The sequence below is a fragment of the Vanellus vanellus genome (assembly GCF_965231255.1).
Source record: "Vanellus vanellus genome assembly, chromosome: 2".
Taxonomy (NCBI): Eukaryota; Metazoa; Chordata; class Aves; order Charadriiformes; family Charadriidae; genus Vanellus; species Vanellus vanellus.
The window spans coordinates 142270146-142289414 of NC_138906.1; the positions used below are offsets into that span (position 1 = coordinate 142270146).

Below are 19269 nucleotides of genomic sequence, written 5' to 3' on the forward strand. Positions count from 1 at the left end.
TGCTTGGCCATACCTAGTTTCCTTGAAGCATGAGGTCCCACAGACCTGGACTTTTGTATCTGGGAAGAAGCTGAGCCCTGAATATATGAGCAAAATATTCTGTGAAAAAAAATTAACATTGCCTTTCAGTTTCTGTTGTATTTTTCTGTAACTCGCCTTGAAGGAGAACATGATTTTGATAAAATGGTAGGAATATCCAAGTAGGACGGTCAACATATCTGGTCAACATACATGTACTTTCCTTAACCGAAGGCAGTATTTTTCGGGATAGTCTCCATTTAAAATTTTTTGAGGTAAGAAAAGAACAAACTAAAAGCAATTTCAGTTTGTTGATTCTGGTCTAAAGACATGTTTCACCCCATGCTGGGTTTACCTGAAGATCATTGTGTTTAACTTGCGTTTCATCCTTTCTAAATAGAGATTTTATATCAATATTCTGTATTTCCTCAGTGGTACAACTCAGCTCCTGTGTTGTTCTGCCTTAGGTTCTTATAGTGCACATACCTAACAAATAGAAAGCCATCCTTTTTACTGGGAACCAGACTGATGCTCTTAAACAGTAATTATTTGCTGACTACAGTCATGACAGTCTGTTGAACGCGCAGCCTCGAGGTGAGCTGGACTGTCAGCTACCAACAGCCACGTCAGATACAGTAACTCTACAGTCTTGTAAGATCTTTGTATTGTGGATTTATGGAACAGATTCACAAAGACATTTCAAATTGTCAAGTCTGTATGAAAGGCTATATAATTGTTTAATAAATAAACAGTCATATTTTATTGACATTCTCCCTTATTGCCAAGTCTAATCGACTTAGGGAGAGAAAATCAGGGCAAGATGTGGGTGTCTCAGATAGCAGACTGACTACTATCAGCAGAAGCTGACAGAGCTGCGACTGTTCAGCCTGTGGAAGAGAAGGCTCAAGTGGATTTTATCCACATGCCTAAATACCTGATGGGAAGGAATGCAGAAGACGGAATGAAGAATCACAGGATCACAGAATCTCCTAGACCGGAAAAGACCTGTAAGATCATCTAGTCCAATCATTAACCTAACACTGACAAGCCCACCACTAAACCGTGTCCCTGAGCACTATATCTACACGACCCTTACATACCTCCAGGGACGAGGACTCCACCACTGTCCTGGGTAAGGCGTTCCAATGCCTCATGACCCTTTCAGTAAAAAAATTCTTCCTAATATCCAATCTAAACTTCCCTTGGTGCAACTTGAAGCCATTTCCTCTTGTTCTATCACTTGTTACTTGACAGAACAGGTCAACTCCCACCTCTCTGCAACCTCCTTTCAGGTAGTTGTAGAGAGCGATAAGGTCTCCCTTCAGCCTCCTTTTCTCCAGGCTAAACAACCCCAGTTCCCTCAGCTGCTCCTCATAAGACTTGTCCTCCAGACCCCTCACCAGCTTCGTTGCCCTTCTCTGGACACGCTCCAGCACCTCAATGTCACCTCACTTGTGGTGAGGGGCCCAAAACTGAACACAGTACTCAAGATGCAGCCTCACCAGTGCCGAGCACAGGGGTAAAATCACCTCCCTGGTCCTACTGGCTACGCTGTTCCTGATACAAGCCAGGATGCCGTTGGCCTTCTTGGCCAATAAAAAGACAGAGCCAGGCTATTCTCAGGAGTTCCCTGGGACAGGATGAGAGGCAACGGGCACAAACTGAAACAGAGAAAATTCCACTTGAACATAAGGAAACACCTTTTCATTGTGAGTGTGGTCAAACACCCAAGCCGGCTGCCCAGGGAGGCTGTGGAGCCTCTGTCCTTGGAGATATTCAAAACCCAACCGGACACAGTCCTGGGCAACCAGCTGTAGGTGGCCTTGCTTGAGCAGGGGGGTTGGGCCAGATGATCTCCAGAGGTCCTGCCAACCTCAGCCGCTCTGTGAGGAGGGACAGACTAGACAAGAAATGATTCCTCCCAAACCAGCACACCTGTAAAATCACAATTTAAAGTACCCAACATAACACGTATGAAGTATTATTTCCGAATAGGTGGGTATTAGTCAAAAAGTGCTTTGAAACTTTTTAATCTCGTCAGATATCTGTCCAATTTCCTCATGCGTGCTTCACACCTGAAACCTGACAAGGCACCGCCGGGAACCCCGGGCGGGCGGGGGGGGGGTGGATGGCCGATCACCGCCGGCACCGCAGCCTGCTGCAATTCACCTCGGGGAACCGGAGCCCCCCGCCGCCGGCCGAGGCGAGGCGAGGCTGCAGGTGTCGCCTTCGCTGGCGGCGGGAGGGCGGCGCGGCCTGTGCGGGGAGGCCCCGCGCCGGCGGGGAGGGCAAGCAGCGGCCCTCGCCCTTCTCGGGGGTGGTTGTGCGCGGGGGGGTGGGGGGGGAAGGGGGACCGCGGTTGTAGGCTCGGGCGGCCCCTCCTGCCGCCTCCCCGCCGCTGCTCCACCTTCCTCCGCGCCGGTGCCAGGCCGGGGTTCCCCTCCCCGCTTCCCCGGGTAGGCGGGAGGGGGCGCACACCTCATCCTCCTGAGGGGAGCGGGCGCGGCGCTGCCCCCTGCCTCAGCGCACGGGGACGCGACAGGGCTGGGAGGAGGAAGCGGCGCCCTCCCCTCCCTCTTCTCCCCGCCTGTCCCTCCCTCCCGGTGCTGGCGGCGGCTCCTCCTCCCGCGTGTGATCCACTGCCGCATGTGAGCGGGGAGGAGGGACGGCGCCTCGCGGGCCCCAGTGTGGCGGCGGCGGCGACAGGAGGAGGAGCGGGAGCTGCGGCGCGGCGTCCCCCCGCAGCCTCATCGCTGGGCCCCGCCGGTGCCCTGAGCCCGCCGGCGCACCCCATGCCCGTGTGGTGCTGCCGCTGCTCCTTGGCCGGTCACTTCAGGTGAGGCGGCGGGGGAGAGCCGCGGGATGGTGGGTCAGGGCGGCTGCCCGCCGGCCGCCACCTCCCCTCCTCTCCTCTCCCCTTCCCGGCGCCGGAGCCGGGCCGCCGGCGGAGCGGGGTGAGGGGGTCGCGGGGTGGTGGTGCCGGGGAAGACCGGCGCGTCGGGGAGAGCCGCCGCGGCCGCCGCCCCGGTGCTGCGGCCTCTGCGGGGCTGCTGCGTGGCGGCGGGCGGGCCGCGGCGCTGCCCGGCCCCGCACGCCCCCTCCGGTGCGGCGGCGGGCGGGCGGCGGGCGCATGGCGGGGCCGGCGGTGAGGGGATGGAGGTGGCGGCCCCGGGGGAGGCGGGCTGTGACCTTGGGCAGCGCGGAGGCGAGGAGGACCGTGGGCTGGAGGGAACCCGGCGCCCGCCGATGCTCCGTTTGGCTTCGGTGCCCCAGCGGGGATTCCGGTCCTGGGGGGCATCGCTCTCCTCCGTTACTTTAAAAAAAAAACAACAAACAAACAAACGAAAAAAAAACCAAAACAAAACAACCCAAACCCCAACAATCTGACGGTGTCAGATTTTAAATTTGCTTCCTAAAGTGGCAATTTGAGACCAAATATAAATTCCTTTTATATAACGAGTTTTCTGTTAACCACCCACCACAGTCAGCTTACTCTATTTTTTTTTTTTTTTGCTAAAAGTATGTAGGGAATTCTAGGATCTTTCAAAACTGCTACCTGAAATAGGCGCCTTTTATTTTAATAACTTGCAGTAAATTAAGGCTGTTATTATGAAAGGATTATTATTTTATTTTTCAAAGGGAGAAAAACGTTTATGTATATGCTGTGTGTTTTCTCTTAATGGGTTTTTCACATCAATTAAAAATAAAAGTAATTAACTGAAAAGCCAGACAAAAAAAAGAGGAACATGTTTAGAATCTAGGTGTTCGACATAATGTAATTCTCAAGGTTGTTTGATATGACCAGCAGAAGGTAAACTAAGCACTTGCTTTGCAACTGACTCATCTTTGTGCCCACTTGCATCTCTGCAGGACTAGAGCCATAAATATTTTTACCAAATCCCCACCCCTGCAAAGGTGTCTACGATGAGTTTTTGTCAAGATGAAAACTTTTGGTACTTGGTGGCTTTCAGTGTTGTTCAGAGGTTAGGAAGATGGTGGCCCCTAACTTAAGGTCTTACTGAGTTCAGGTATGATGTTCTTGCAAAGGAAAAAACATCCTCCTGACAACAGCCCTTCGTCTGCTTCATTTGCAGAATAGCTGAGAAACTGCATGTTGTATGTGGATGTTTCCATGCAAAATTAGATTCTGCTCTAAACCAGTTGGGTAGTTTGTGATACACTATCAAAGCTGCACAGAAGCAACATTTTTATTGTTGAAGATTCTTTTGTAGCCTACAGCACTGTGCATATATCCCATAAAAGAGGTTTCGAAATGTTTCTTTCAGTTTTTATCTTCTATCTAGCACAGCAAGTATATTAAAACCCCAGTAAAACATGCATGCTCCCTTTAAGCCTGTCTTTTGCAAAGTGTAGGGGTTGTATTGCCTTCGTTACCTTTGAGCAAAGGCTAGAAAATAATATAGTCTACCTGTGCTTATCTAAAAGCAGAGGTGAAAAAAGCAGTATGATAATTGGATATCCTCTCTCTGTCTTCTACCCATCTTCATGTAACTCATGCTGTTTGTATGTTATGCATCTCCAAGATCACTAAGAGCTAATGTGCAGCTGTAATCAAACAGTAAGCATGTAATTTGTGAACTTTTTTTGTTGTAGTGCAGGAAACACAGATATCAAGTACTTGATTTCTGAAATAAATACAACCTTAGAATAACTCCCAACCCTTTTTAACAAGGAAATAACCATCAGCGAGATGTATTACAGTGTGTGCCAGTGCTGCTATTAGTGTACAGCTCTGTCTCTAGTTTATTTCATTCTTGCCCATTGAGGAAAGGCTTCTGAAATACATAGCAGAAGCTTCAGTACTGTGGGAGTTGAGGTGGCACATAGCGTACATGGCTTCTTGAAGGCTATGGGAATTGGATCAGTGTCTTATGCTTTTGGTCCTGCGTAGAAAATATTTCCTGAAATACTAGAATAGCTTTAAGATATGCAGATTTTTAGGAAATAAATAAGAGTACTTTTCTTTATTAAGTTAATAATTAAAATCGTGTTTGTAAAGAAGAATGTTTAGATCTGTTAATTGGGGCATTTTTACTTAAAAAGTTGTTATGTCTTTATTTTGAAGACTTAATAAAATAACTGCCAATAACAGACTATTTTTAATTTGCCCCTGTCTTTCTGGCTAAATGGATAGTGCGTGCTTCTTCAGTGATCTGGAGAGGCTTCAGAAAGGGCTCCTAATTAATTAAACATCAAACAATATAAAACAAGTCTTTATAGTCTAGAAGCACATTCAGACGGTAAAGAGTTATGAAAGGGTAGATGTTGCAGAGAAAGAACTGAGAAATCCAGGAAAATGACAAGGGGTGAAAGTCTGCTGCGCAGTAGCTGACCCGACTGCATGGCAATTCCCATTACGAGAAGTTTTCTTTTAATACTGGTAAAATGGGCTGTGTCTGGGGCATACAGGGATCATGCTTTTCTCCATCTTCACACCACTGCCGGCTTTAACCAGCCTTACTTCTACCCAAAGAGAGATTTGTTGAGGCAAAGTCCACTGTGCTGCTCAGTAGGTTGGAAGGGATACGAACCACTGCTGTTGTACCGTAGCTGCTCCTTCAGCCCTTGGCTGGCCTTAATGTTGTTAATTGTCTAGGCAGTATGTATCTCTCCTCTTTTGATAAGGATAATGAGGAATGAGTTCCGCTGTGCAGGGGATCAAAATAATGCTTGTTGGTTATACTTTGGCTTTGTATAAAACGAAATTAGAAATCTGCATCTCTGCAGAGCCATCTGTGCCTTTCTGTTATCCTTCTGTAGACTCTCCAGGAGAAAAGAGACTTTTTAAAAATCTTCTGTTAGAAAAGCTGTGCCAAAGAGTAAAATTTTGTAGATTGGATGAAGTATATCAGTTTTAGTCTCGGTTTTGCCAATTCCATAGCTCTTAAAGTAAAGCATCAAACCCAACGTTATTTTTGAAGAGACTGTTCTGACAACAGTTCAGCTGTTTCATTTTAGTTTTCTCCCATCCATCCTTCTTAATTAGAAGTTACAGCGGCCCTGAAACCGAAGGACAGCTTTTGAATTCCTTCGTCCAGTATTTTGGTGACAGCCTTGGGAGGAAGATTAAAAGAATGCCTTTAATAGAAGAAACTGTTCTGCCTGGGGACTCCCTCCTTACTCTGCCTGTAGTAATAATAGGTGAGCTTTTTCACTTTTTAAGATTCTCTGTGACTGCCAATGCCTGCTGCATTAAGTCTTTTATCATGAAATAACTAATGCTTAGCATCCTTACAGTGAAATGTTTATTAGAGTAATACTGTTGGTATGATTAACAGTACCATGAAATTATATTAAGGGACTTCCTGTTTGAGTAAATTTGAATTCAGATGGTGTTTTAACAAAATGAGACATGTTATTTGGCAGCAGATACATGAGTCTTAACGGAAGAACTGTTTTGATTCTAATGTTGGTCTCATCACATAGGGTTGGATTAATGTGGTATGTCTACTTCAGGTTGCATGGAGGTTGTTGATGGTGCACCAGTAGAAGTTTGTGATGTCAGATGGGACAGTGAAAAGCACAATGTAAAATATGTGCTGTATGTTGGTTGGATGCTAACCTCTCATTAATTGCCTTTTTTGTTGTTGTTGCATCCATCAATAATGTCTGAGTATTGTCCCATCTTTTCCAAAATGAAACCAAGTCAATTCAACCAGTTTAAAACAATAAATTGTAGTCTTAATTAAATAGTTAAAGGCTTGTACTTGTAAAATCTTGCTGAATGACAGGATGGCAGAGGGAGCAGACTCCTTAGGTACACAGCTTAATTGAGAGTGCCAGAGCAATTTGTATTGGGCCGAGGTTTCTCAGCAACAGCTGGTCACCAGCTCCTTACTGCCATGACTTGAGGAGGGGATAAAGAAAAGATCTGGAGTAAAGGGGGTTTTCAGTAATCTAGTCCAAAGCTGTTGGGACCACAGCGAACCAACAGCTTTAACTGTACCTGCAGACAAGCAGAGGTTCTGGAGAATGATGTTTGAATGTAATGTGTTCACAGTAAATCTCCACAACTTTGAAAGACTGGTGTTTGTACAGTGCCTGTTCTCAAAGCTCTCTTCATGATAGCTTAAAATAGTTCTCATGTAATAGACTTACGTGGATGTGACAGACGTGAATCACTTGCTGAGTTCTGCATCATAGTTGAAGAGCAACAGTTTCCTGGCATTTTGTCAACCTTAGTATAGGTTTGCCATATGCTGAATGACTCAGTTTTCACTGTTTAGTTTTGAAAATATACATTATGCAAATACCTGTGCTTAATACTTATTTCGTCTAGAGTGCCTTTCTATGTGCTAACACCAAACACAGCTGCCTTGACTATGTCTCCTTGAAAAACACATACGTTGCCCAGATGCTTTTTCACAGATACATTTGAGACACTTCACAAGCTGATCTTCTCCATTGGCAACCTATTATCACTAATTCATTGGCTGTCTGAAGAGCCTTAAAATGGATCTAAAATGATTTAATTATGTGGTAGAAGAATACAAAAACAGTTGTCATCCCCCCATACACACACAGACACACACACACTTTCTACTGTTTTAATCTTCTCCATGTGATTCCTGTATAGCTGGAGTTAAACATACTTTTAGCTTCGTAGTGCCATCATTCTCTCATTGCACTATTTTGTTAATCTGAAAGAAAAAGATGGCACATTTAACTTAATGATGGAGCGATAACTTATATTCCCCTTTCTTTAACTTCACTATCCCCTTTTTCCCTGTATGATGCCCAATTTAAGATTTGATTCTAAGCTTGTGCTGCATATTATACTGCAGTTCTGTGTAGAGTACTAAGCTACTGTGATAATACTAAGTAACTTCTGTGCTATACCTGTCGTCAGGAAATTGGGAGGAAACGGATACATTCCATTTGAATGAGTTGGGATTGAAGAATTTCATGCTGGAGCTCTAAGTCAAGAGGATATTCTGTGCTAAATAGTTTCATCTTCTGCACTAGTTTGAGTAGTTTGAGCATTACTGTGCAAACGCAGTGTTTTAAATTTTCATCCAAATAACAAGACTGTTATGAGGTTTGAAGTTGATTATTTGCTTTAAATTTAGACACATAATGTAAAGATGATTGCACTGTAGTTCACTGTTGGTGAGGAGAAGCTTCTACTGCTATCCAAATATCCAAAATATTAACTGTTCCTTAAATGAACAGGGTTGTGGGGTTTGGGGGTATATTGATTGTGGATCTAAAGTTTGTGTAATAGTAATATCTCTCAGTTGCGATCAGAGCTGTTATTGGAGGCCTTGTGTGTAAATAAAGAGCAATATCCTCATTTCAAAAACTTTGTTGTTTTTCTCCCCCCCCCCCCCCCCCCCCGCCCCCGGATTTTCTGAGAAAATCATAGCAAGTCTAATTGCAGACCATGCAGCTGAACCTTCATCTTGTGTGTTCGTGAGAGCATGTCCACAAGAGAATTTCTTTCTCTTGGATTCAGTCTGCTCAAAGAATAGGAACTGGGATCAGCTCTCTGGATGGTCCCAGGGGAGCTCAGTAATTCATCTTGATGTCAATTATTGGGTACTTGTTGCTGAGTTAAAATTAACCATGGTTTTTGCAGGCTGAGCTAGTTTGGAAAACAATAAAGAATTACTAAGTTAAAAGCCAAAAGATCAAAATCAAAGAAACTGGCCTTAAGTGTTTCTGGTACACTTGCTGGAATGTCAGGGTCCAGATCAAAGACATACAGACTTAATTAAGTTGTTTTATGTATATGGCCAACTTGTCAAAGAAAGCCAAGTCCCTTTAGATTTCCCTAGCTGAACTACCTTCCTTATAGTACTAAAATACCCGCCCATAGGTCAGGAAGACCCTCGCCCAGGTGAGGACCCTTCCTCTGTGCAGGTGCAATAGTGTGAGAAATTACAAAGAAGATACTATAATTATATGCTAATTGCTAACCAATCATTGCAACTGGGAGTGTATAATTACGTAATTCGTGTGTATAAAAGATACTGTGGTGATGATTTCTGGTGTGCTTGATTTGTGGAAAACCACCGAGCACCCAGCCTTGCACAACTCTGAAAAAAATAATCAGCGTCTCTCCTGAGTGTGTGAGAGTTGGTCTGTTGCACAGGTAATGAATCTGCTGTTCGGACAACAGCCTTAACATAATCCCATCCTCAGTAGTTTCCTTGGCCCTTGCCAGCCTTTGTTTTGGCAACTTTTGTTATCCATTTGGTTCTTTTTAGTCTTATCTGGCAGGAATAATCTGTATCATGGCATCCTGGGATATGGCACACATTTTTGTCTTTCCATTGTGGACTAGCTTCCTTTACACCCCAGTAGGGAAAAAAAAAATATCTAGCTATGCGCTTGTAAAAAGAAACAAAATTCTTTACTGTGCACAAGATATAATTCTAAAAATAGCTAAGAATTTACTCGGTTGTGGGAATGCTTGTGAACTATAGGCATGATTAGAGTGTTTTCACAACTTCATATGCTTTTGTTATGGATGGTTTCAATGTATTGCTAAGGTCCTCTCTCACGCCCATCTCATGTGGGAAGGGGGTGACAGGAGGGGCTTGCATCTGTTGTGAGCTTTACATTCCTGGGCTGAAGTGTACCCAGCTATCTCATGCTCATCTGTTTGTGGGAGGGTAGAACACTGTGAGGAAGAGCGTTTTCACTGAAAGATTCTTTATGGTCTTTTTTGTAAATGGCAAAATAGGAATTGAAGTGGTTTGGGAAATAATAGGCAGGATCACCAATATTTAAACCTTTTATTACAGACTTTTTGATTTAGCTGTCTTGAAGATTCCAATGATGGAAATCCGTGGCATTCCTAGGCAGTCTTTTACCAGTGCTTTATGGTCCTTACAGTACATAGGCACTGTAATGCCTTTATTTTTGACTCCTTATTCAGGTGCAAAAACTGGATTGTTTGGTAGGTGTCACTGTGCAGTCTCACATATTTATTCAGGTTCTAGGCCTTCAGAGAAAACATGCTTCTTGAAGATTTTGTATAACTTAACAGTCTCAGCCTTGAAGAACTTATCTGTAGTGAGCCTATGTGATTTTCTTGAAGCCCATGGTTGTGACTGGTCTATGCACACAGCATTGTAATAAAGTATGGGATATACTGTCACTGGGGACCGGAGTGATGAGTGTAGCCTGGTGGAGGAGGGGAAAAAGAGATCCCATGTATGAAGAGACTGGGAATGAACAGCAAACTGATGGGGGATTTAGGGACTGGGAAATGAGATAAGGGAGAAGAGACAGGCATTAGAGAAGTGGGATTGTTAACAGGTGATGGAAATAGCGTGTGCAAAGGTGATGGGGAACAGGAAATGATGGGTGAACTCTTGAGATCAAGAGTTGAAACGGTAGGAGGTAAGAGCTAACATCCTAACAATGAGTGCTATATGAAAACATGAATAAATTAGTAACTTTAGCCCAGAATTTGAATAGTGTGTGGTAAATATCATGGGTGCCACTCTAGATGGAAAACAAAGACAAAATACTGAATAGTGCCTCATTAGGAGAACACTGTGCTTTTCATTCAGTTAATGAGGAAGAGGAACTATAGAAATAACAGTACATAGTCACATGTTTAAATTCTGTATCATAGCACGTACTTTTCTGACTTGTGCTTTCCCTAGCTTTAGATATGTGACTTCTGTATTTGCATATTATAAATATGGTCCCCTACTTTGTTTAATACTAGTCAAATAAACAGAAATAATTACCTTATGGTAGTGTTTTGGTCCCATTCATTTCACACCTTTAATAACATTTTGAAAATAAGTTAGTCTATTTAAATTGCAATAATGCACATATATTAATTATAAAATGCTACAGAAAAGGATATAGAAAGATGTTTGAATTGATATTGTTGCTGAATGATGAATGTAGTCTTACATGGTTTTCTTGTACCTTACCACTTATCTACGGTATCTGTCTTCACTCAGTTTTTACATTGCTGTTGCGCTGTGTCTGTGACTTCTCACCTGATTTGCAGTCTGCAGCTTTCTGCTTATCTCTTTCTTCCTTTTATTTTAAGGGCAGACCTGAAGAGCATATGCTCTAGATTGTCTTTCTGTTCTGTGTTTTACAGTACCCAGTGTAAATGGGAATGCAAAGTTGTAAGATGGCAATTATGTTTAGATATCACTGTGATTGACAGGCGGACCAGATCTTATCCATGGGACTGTTTTCACACAGGAGTAGTGAATTTGACATACTAAGTTATGAAACTTCTTTATTTGCATTTTGTTCCATGGTGTAAACAGTCATACATGTGTTTCTTGTTATCTGAAAAAGATTTTGCTCAGTTTATTTGGAGAAATTTCCTATGGTAGGATTTATTTTACTGTGAAGTTCATAAGCTGCTTTGAATCAGGGCAGTATTGCATTGTACTGCTTTAGTATGATTTTATTCCTGCTTATTTAGTGACTTCCAAACTTTAGATTAGTGATATTTTCATTAAAGCAGTAACTTCTTTCTTTAATAGGAAATGGACCTTCGGGAATTTGTCTGTCTTACCTGCTGTCTGGATACAGGCCGTATTTATCTCCTGAAGCTATACACCCAAACCCCATTCTACATACGAAATTAGAAGAAGCTCGACATATCTCCATTGTTGATCAAGTAAGCTTTGGTTGCCATCTTGTCTAGCTGTTTTCCTACTGCAAGCCGGATTACAAAACAGTAGGCTTTCTTTAATGATCCTGTTTAAAATGCTTTTGCAACTTAGGTTAAGTAGTGCCATAGACAAGAGAAGGCTTAATATTCTCACCCCACAAAGAACTAGACCGCAGTAAAGGTCAGTAAATGTGTGGCCTCAACCAACTAGCTTTATCTCTTGGCCTCTGTTTCTCCTACCTGTAAAATAAAGGCCAGTATATACCTTCTCCAGAGGCTTGTAACAAATTATATGTAGGGCACTTCAGATGAAAAGCAATGCATTTTAAGAACTTATTAAAAAAAAAAATTTCTGGAAATTGCATTGTGAAAAAACAGCCTACTTACCTAATCTTATTTCTAATTTATTAGTAAGTTATTTTGTTATTCTGTTAATTTAAATAGAATCAACTCATGATCATTAGATCCAACCCTGAGGCATGTCATGGTTTTTGTGGTTCTTGAAGGCTTTTTGTGGTTCTTGAAGGCTTTTTGTGGTTCTTGAAGGCTTTTTGTTTGTGGTATTTTTCAGTTTTACAATCTGCCCTTTGTTGTGTTTTTACTACTTGCCAAAAGTGTCTAAAGTACTACTTGGTCAGTGAGTAGCTGATGCAGGAGTTCCAGCTCTTGTGTCCTAGAATGTTTGGGCACTCTGATCAAAGAACACGTCGCTAATGTACTACAAGTACACGTACTTCAAGTTCAAATCTTCCTAAATAGTACAATTCTCATTAAGACTTTATTTTTGCTAACATTAGGGACATATATCCTCTATAAACACAACTCATTTTTCTTTTCTGAAACACCTTCAGTGTTTGTGTTGTGCTCACACTTGCTCTTGAGCTGTATTTGTTATCCTCGTATACATCCAGTTTTTCTGTCTGATTGATTAGTTAAATTTTCTCCATTATTTTTCTGCCCACTTGTCCATCTGTTTGCCATGTTGTCATTGTTTTCTGCTCACCTCACTATACTCCTGATGGATTACTCACAATGCTATCACTAACTGTATTGCCTGTGTGACTAATTTATTTGAAATACAAACATGCATATGTGTTTGTAGTGGGGAAGTAGGGGTTGTTTGGCTTTGGGGTTTTGTTTGGTTTTTTTTTTTTTTGTTTTGGTGCTGTGCTGTTTGCATGTAATGTTGATATTAAGTCTCAAGGTTTACTTTTTTGGCAGGAGAGTAAGTTGTCTAAGCTTTTGGCTACACGTTTCATGTACTTTGTCCTCCCCCGATCCCTTGATATTTTCCCAGTTAAACTGTCCTGTCTTTATCAGGAAAAATTGGCCAAATCTTTCTTCAAATCTCTATTCTCTCTTCAAATATTTGCCATTGCATTGTGAGTTTTTTAGGATATGGCTAGTTAATAGATGCTGAAATATGAATGTTTTACAAAGTTCTAGAAATTGTTCTTAACATTAACTGCTTAGTAAATAAGCCTAGTTTTAATTATTTTTTTTTAAATAATACTTATAATACCTCCATTATTTCAAAATATAATAAAGTTAGTGTTCGAACTACCTAAGAGCTGTCAAAGGAGCTTTTTCTACTTGATCTTTAAAACTTAATGTTTTTAGATTCCAACTTTGCTTTATCGAAATGGGGCTCCTACAAATACTAGCAATTCTTTGTTAAAAGCAATCCACTATCTATATATATAGAAGTTACTGAGTTGTTCTGATCTTTGAATATTTGTCCCTGTATTTCTTCTACAATGAATTTCAAATACTGACCTGCCCCAGCATAGCTGTGTTACTGACATGCAGTTTTTAAATGAGTGAAATGTATTGTTCAGAGTTATAGATTAACTGAATCATGGCAGTTATTTCTGAGAAGAGTTTTGATTGAATCTCTACATTTAAATACTTAAACTCTATTTAAAATGCAACTTGAACTAATTGTTTTTTCCGTTGAAATTCAACTTCTGCGCATCAGAATAGCATGATGAACTGTAAAAATTGCTTGAACATACAACTTACTTTCATACTTTAGGATCTGGAGTACCTGTCTGAAGGCCTCGAAGGACGCTCTTCAAACCCAGTTGCAGTGCTTTTTGATACCTTGCTTCATCCTGATGCTGACTTTGGGTATGACTACCCACCAGTTTTGCACTGGAAGCTAGAACAACATAATTATATTCCCCATATAGTGCTTGGTAAAGGACCACCTGGTGGGGCTTGGCATGTGAGTAAAAATTTGATACCACTTCTAGGGTAACTTGACAATTTTGTGGTTTTGGGGTTTTCTTACTACCTTTTCTTTGGGGGTTGGACCAGATGATTTGGGGGTTGGACTAGATGATCTGCAGAGGTCCCTTCTAACCCTGACCATTCTGTGTAAGTCTGTTTTAGATAGTAATGGCAATTGCAGTTTCAACTGCTTAATTACCAAAGCCCAAATATGTTGAGGACATGAGAAAGGAAGGAAAAAGTTGTTCTTCATGTAGGAATTTGTGATCATGGCTGCTGTCTTAGTGGTTTTTTATTAGTTTAAATTTAATGAATTGTAATGAAGAGTACCTTCTGACTTTTTTTTCTCGTCTGCATTGTGTCCAGGTGCTTTTTTACAAAATCTTAAATCTTACCTTGTACATGTGCTGTTGGTTTCACATTTTTTTTTATTCTTGTTTTATCTTTTAAATAACTTGCTTTTCGTTTCCCTTTCACTTGTCTCTTCACCTTCTGCTTTTTAGATCATGTAGTTGCTGATTAAATTGGCATCTAACTGTAACATAAATATAGTTCATCAACACTTCACGTAATGTCCCTGTATTATGTTATGTTCTGGTATTTTATTGCTCTACATGAGTACAATGAGAAGAACTTAATTGTGTTTTACATAAATATATCCAATTGAAATGTATCTGGTTATGCATCTTGTGTTGTTTTTTTTTTCTCCATAGTCCATGGAAGGCTCTATGCTGACAATTAGTTTTGGAGACTGGATGGAATTGCCTGGCCTTACCTTTAAGGAGTGGGCAGCTAGCAAACGCAGGTAAAGATGTATTTGGGAAACCTAGTTGCTATAAGAATCCAGATAATGTTATTTGAAGAACTGGAAGACATTCAGACTTCATTGTTTACAGGAAGACTTCTTGTTTTGTTTATTAAATTGCCTAATGGCACTGAAAATTATTCTGCTGTGTGTACTCAGATGGAAAAAATGGACAATGGTCAGCCAGAGTAATTGCTGTGAGTGCATCCAAAGCATAAATACTAGCAGTGGTGTGCTTTAACAGCATTTCACAAAGAAGCACTGTTACTGTAAGCAGTTTTGGTCAGAGTTCAGGGAAGATTGAGGGAGGAATTTAAAATCTACGGAAGTATTGGAAGTTCCTCTTTCAACATGGATGCAACTTAAGTTGCTGTGCACACTAGCTTTCTTGTAATTCAGGAAGTTGTATATATCAGTATTTGTTTTTACAGGCAAAGCTGCAGCATCTGAAATGTTGCTATCTATGAATTCTAATTTTAAAAGCATAATTCAGCGTGATATTTTCTCATAGTAAGTTTCTTGAAAAAAATTTAGAGAAGAAAAATTACTGTCTCGTATAAGCTCACTGTTTTTACTTGAGTTGTACAATTAGTTCATAAAGATCTGTGTCAGCAGATGAACCTGGGAACACTCTACATAAGCGTCTTCTAAAATTTTCCTGCCTTTATTCTAGCAAAATTAAAGGAAGTTGTTCTTGTACCACGTATGGCAAAAGAAGAAGTGGAATTACTTGGGCATATGTCTTTAAGGGCAGACTGTTACTCATTTCAGGACACTTATAGTGAAGAAACTGTACCTTTGTTCTTTAATCGCATTCTTAGATAACCACAGTAATCTTGTCTCCTTATTAACTGAAATCCCATAAGCTGCTTATTATCTGAAGCTAATTTGTTTATATTACAGTTTTCAACAATACTAAAAACAGAAATACTGACGTGTGATACTACAATTCAACAAGCATATTTAAAGTACTAATGATACGGAAAACTTCTACTCATGTAAAATCGTTTCCTCAGTCTCACTGTAACAGGTGTAATACTGTTGCATTATCCTCTTCAATAAATATCTCATCAGGTGTTTCAGCATAGTGATCTGAACATTTAGAAGTACATATGCTATTATCTTGTTAATCTATGAAAGTGAATAGTCCAATTCCTTGTAAAAATGCTTTTAAGCATAATTCAGTGGCAATCCTGATGTTCACTACTGTTTCTTTTGCCTTCTTCCTAGAGCTTACTTCGAAAGAAGCAGCAAAATTTGTGCACCTGTTCAAAATAATTACATTTTCAGCTTTTTTTTTTTAAATAAATGAGAATGCAATAAACATGAGAAAAGCATAGATGTAATATCAGGATTGCAGTGCAATAACGTTTTTTATTGGACACTTGGACATCATAATCTGGTTTACATAGTTGCATTAAGGTTCTGTGTCATACTTTTTTCATTCCTGTGATATGGAACTACTTAATTTGGTACTTACTGAGCTTACCTGTACCCAAGGGAGAGGTCTTTTGCGAAGTATAATGAAGAATACTTGGCTCAAGTAATATATCGAACATAGAGTTTCAAAATTAGCACTTAACAATTACTATGATATTTACTTATATCCTAAGTAAGTGTATTCTCACCGAGTACAAGTTTAGCCAGTATTGTATTGCTGACAGCTGTGATGCTAAACTGGCTTTTTAAAACGCTTCCACAGAGACCTACCATGATACTGTAGAGTTTTGTTACGCTAAATTTGTTAATCACCATACCACTTTACATTGTAAAGATGTACAACTATTAAAAAAAAAAAGGTTAGCTTGTCTTGTCTGTCAGGAATCAAAAGAACAAATAAAACAAATTGAATGCTTAATTGAACTTAGCGTCAGTTATACTGAGCAGATTCAATCCTCTTAAATTTGACTGTCATGTGGTATGTCATATATGATATTGAAATTGCTGTAAGGTCTAAATATTAACTGGAACTATTCAATTTTCTTTCAGAAATATAAAGAGTGATCGAGTAATGCCAGAGGAAATAGCTTGTTATTATAAACACTATGTTAAAGTCATGGGCCTTCAAAAGAATTTCAGAGACAACGTTTACATAACATCAGTCTCCAGGCTTTACCGAGGAAAGGATGATGAAGATAGAAGTCAAATAAAGGAAAATATTTCAACACAGCATTTGGAAATGGAAGATGGACAGAAATCACTGATTAAGAGAAACTGGGAAGTCAGAGGTTATCAGCGAGCAACAGATGGTTCTCATGTGCCCTTTTGCCTCTTTGCTGAGAACGTGGCTCTTGCCACAGGAACCTTTGATTCTCCTGGCCGACTACAAGTTGAAGGAGAAGACTTTCCTTTTGTGCTTCATTCCATGTCTGACTTTGGAGCTGCTATCAGCAAAGGAAAGTTACGTGGGAAGGCAGACCCTGTGTTAATTGTAGGTGCTGGACTTACAGCAGCTGATGCAGTATTGTGTGCCTACAACAACAATATCCCAGTAATCCATGTGTTTCGTAGAAGAGTTACCGATACAAGTCTAATTTTCAAACAGTTACCTAAAAAGCTTTACCCTGAATACCATAAGGTCTATCATATGATGTGTACTCAGTCCCATACTGTGGACTCTAATCTACATTCTGCTTACACTAGTTTCCCTGAACACAACGTACTTTCCTTCAAGCCTGAAATGAAATGTGTTCTTCAGAGTGCCTCTGGACTGAAGAAAATTTTGAAGTTTTCTGTAGCCTTAGTTCTGATAGGTTCTCACCCAAATCTTTTCTTTCTAAAGGACCAAGGACATAGCATAGGTCATCATTCTAATCAGCCCATCACATGCAAGGGGAACCCTATAGAGATTGATCCATACACTTATGAATGCACTAAAGAAGCTAACCTCTTTGCTTTAGGCCCTCTGGTGGGAGACAACTTTGTACGGTTTTTAAAAGGAGGTGCATTGGGCATTGCACGATGCTTGGCAATAAGACAAAAGAAGAAACATGAATTGATTGAAAGTGGGGATGGAGGAGGTGATGGGGTACCATAAATGAGACCTGAGAAATTTTCACATACAGAATTACAGACGTAGTCTAACAGAACACTCACTGACAGCGAAAGTTGATAGCAGTCACATTTCTGTTGTATACAAGTAACCTGCGCTTGTATTGCTTGGTAAAGGATGCTGATACTATAATATTTCACCTTTTCAAAATACAAAAAATGGATCTGCTATTACAGCTGATCTCTACTCAACTGGAATTACTTCCAGATAAGCAGAAAATGAGACTAACTTGTATTGACTGGCCTGTCATCTCTTGCTCAGCTAAACGAGCAGACTTCCTCTGGGAAAAGCAATGCCTACCAGAGTGGCTTTACATTTTAGTGTCAAATGTGACAAAATATTCTTACCATGAAATTAAAATAACTTCTAAAAGCAGAAAGCTTGCTTACTACAAAGTGATTCTTGGTCCCAAAGCAAATTTGGAGCCTTCTGCTTGAAACAAAGATTTTATTTATTTACCATAGTAATAACAGTAATACTTGGAATGAGCACTTAGTAAAGTGGGTTTTACCACAAGAAGGATTTCTGTAAACAAGAAGTATTCCTCAACAGCTATAAATTATCCTACTTAATAATTGGAATAAAAGAACAAGCATTCCCATTTAATCTTTAACGCATGATTTGACACAATCCATTAATGTGTTTTCACACTATGCCTAGAGTTGGGTGAGTGCAGAAAGACTAACATGAGATGTTCCCCTACAGTGATAATGTACATTTCTGAGAATACTCATTAACATAAACAATAAAGTACTGATGTAAGTGCTCTTATTACAGTGTCCGTATAATGAATACCTAGTGTACTACTGAAAAATTAAGTACTTGATAAAACTTAAGGTTTTTTTGCTTCCCAGCTCAGGAAGACTGAATGGGATCACTTGACTGATGAAGGTGGGTGATAGATTTTTCTCATCTCCCATTTGACCAAGTATTGGTTATTTCGCTTTTTTTCTAGAGCAGCACGTAACACTAATACTGTTTTAGCCTGCAGTTTCTGAAACTTGAAAAAGGGTTATATCTCACAGCTGGCTAGAAAATAAACAAACCAAACCCAAAACAAACATGCCGTAGTTCCTATAAATCTTAAAGTTTGTTATGAAAGATAAAGACGTATACTACCTCTGAATTGAAGTTTCACCTTTCTGCTCCATTATGTGAGACTTAGATTTCATTTGCTGGATTTTAGAGTAGTTAGTTTACCTAAACACACCTGTGGGTTATTCACCACAGTGAGGTAAGCGACAGCTAGTTAGAAAACTTAAGTTATCTTCCAGAACTTTCAACAGACAAAAGTGTTTGGTTTTAACTGATCTATTACCAGACATTTTAATTCAGGTCCAATGCAGTGGGATAGATGTTATTTAATTTAAATTTTTGTTTGGGGCTTTTTTGTGTTGAAGAAAGTCATGTTAGTTTAAGGTATTGTATTTGCATGATTAAAATCTCCGTATTAGAACTTGAACAGATTTTAAAAAGGAAATTAGGCTTAGAACTCGTGAAACTGCTAGTGCTTGCTGGTTTCCTAGCTGTCTAATTTTT

The 19269-nt window shown here is 40.3% G+C and overlaps 1 protein-coding gene across 1 annotated transcript; it reads left to right on the plus strand.

Annotated features, from left to right (window-relative positions):
• Positions 1-2810: 2810 nt before the first annotated feature.
• On the plus strand, positions 2811-17715 carry OSGIN2 (oxidative stress induced growth inhibitor family member 2; the record flags this gene model as incomplete). The annotated part of the gene is made up of 6 exons (XM_082479051.1): positions 2811-2854; positions 6026-6180; positions 11511-11647; positions 13677-13868; positions 14587-14678; positions 16668-17715. The coding sequence occupies 6 exons, from the start codon at positions 2811-2813 to the stop codon at positions 17713-17715; spliced, it is 1668 nt and encodes a 555-aa protein (XP_082335177.1).
• Between the last annotated feature and the right edge of the window lie 1554 nt (positions 17716-19269).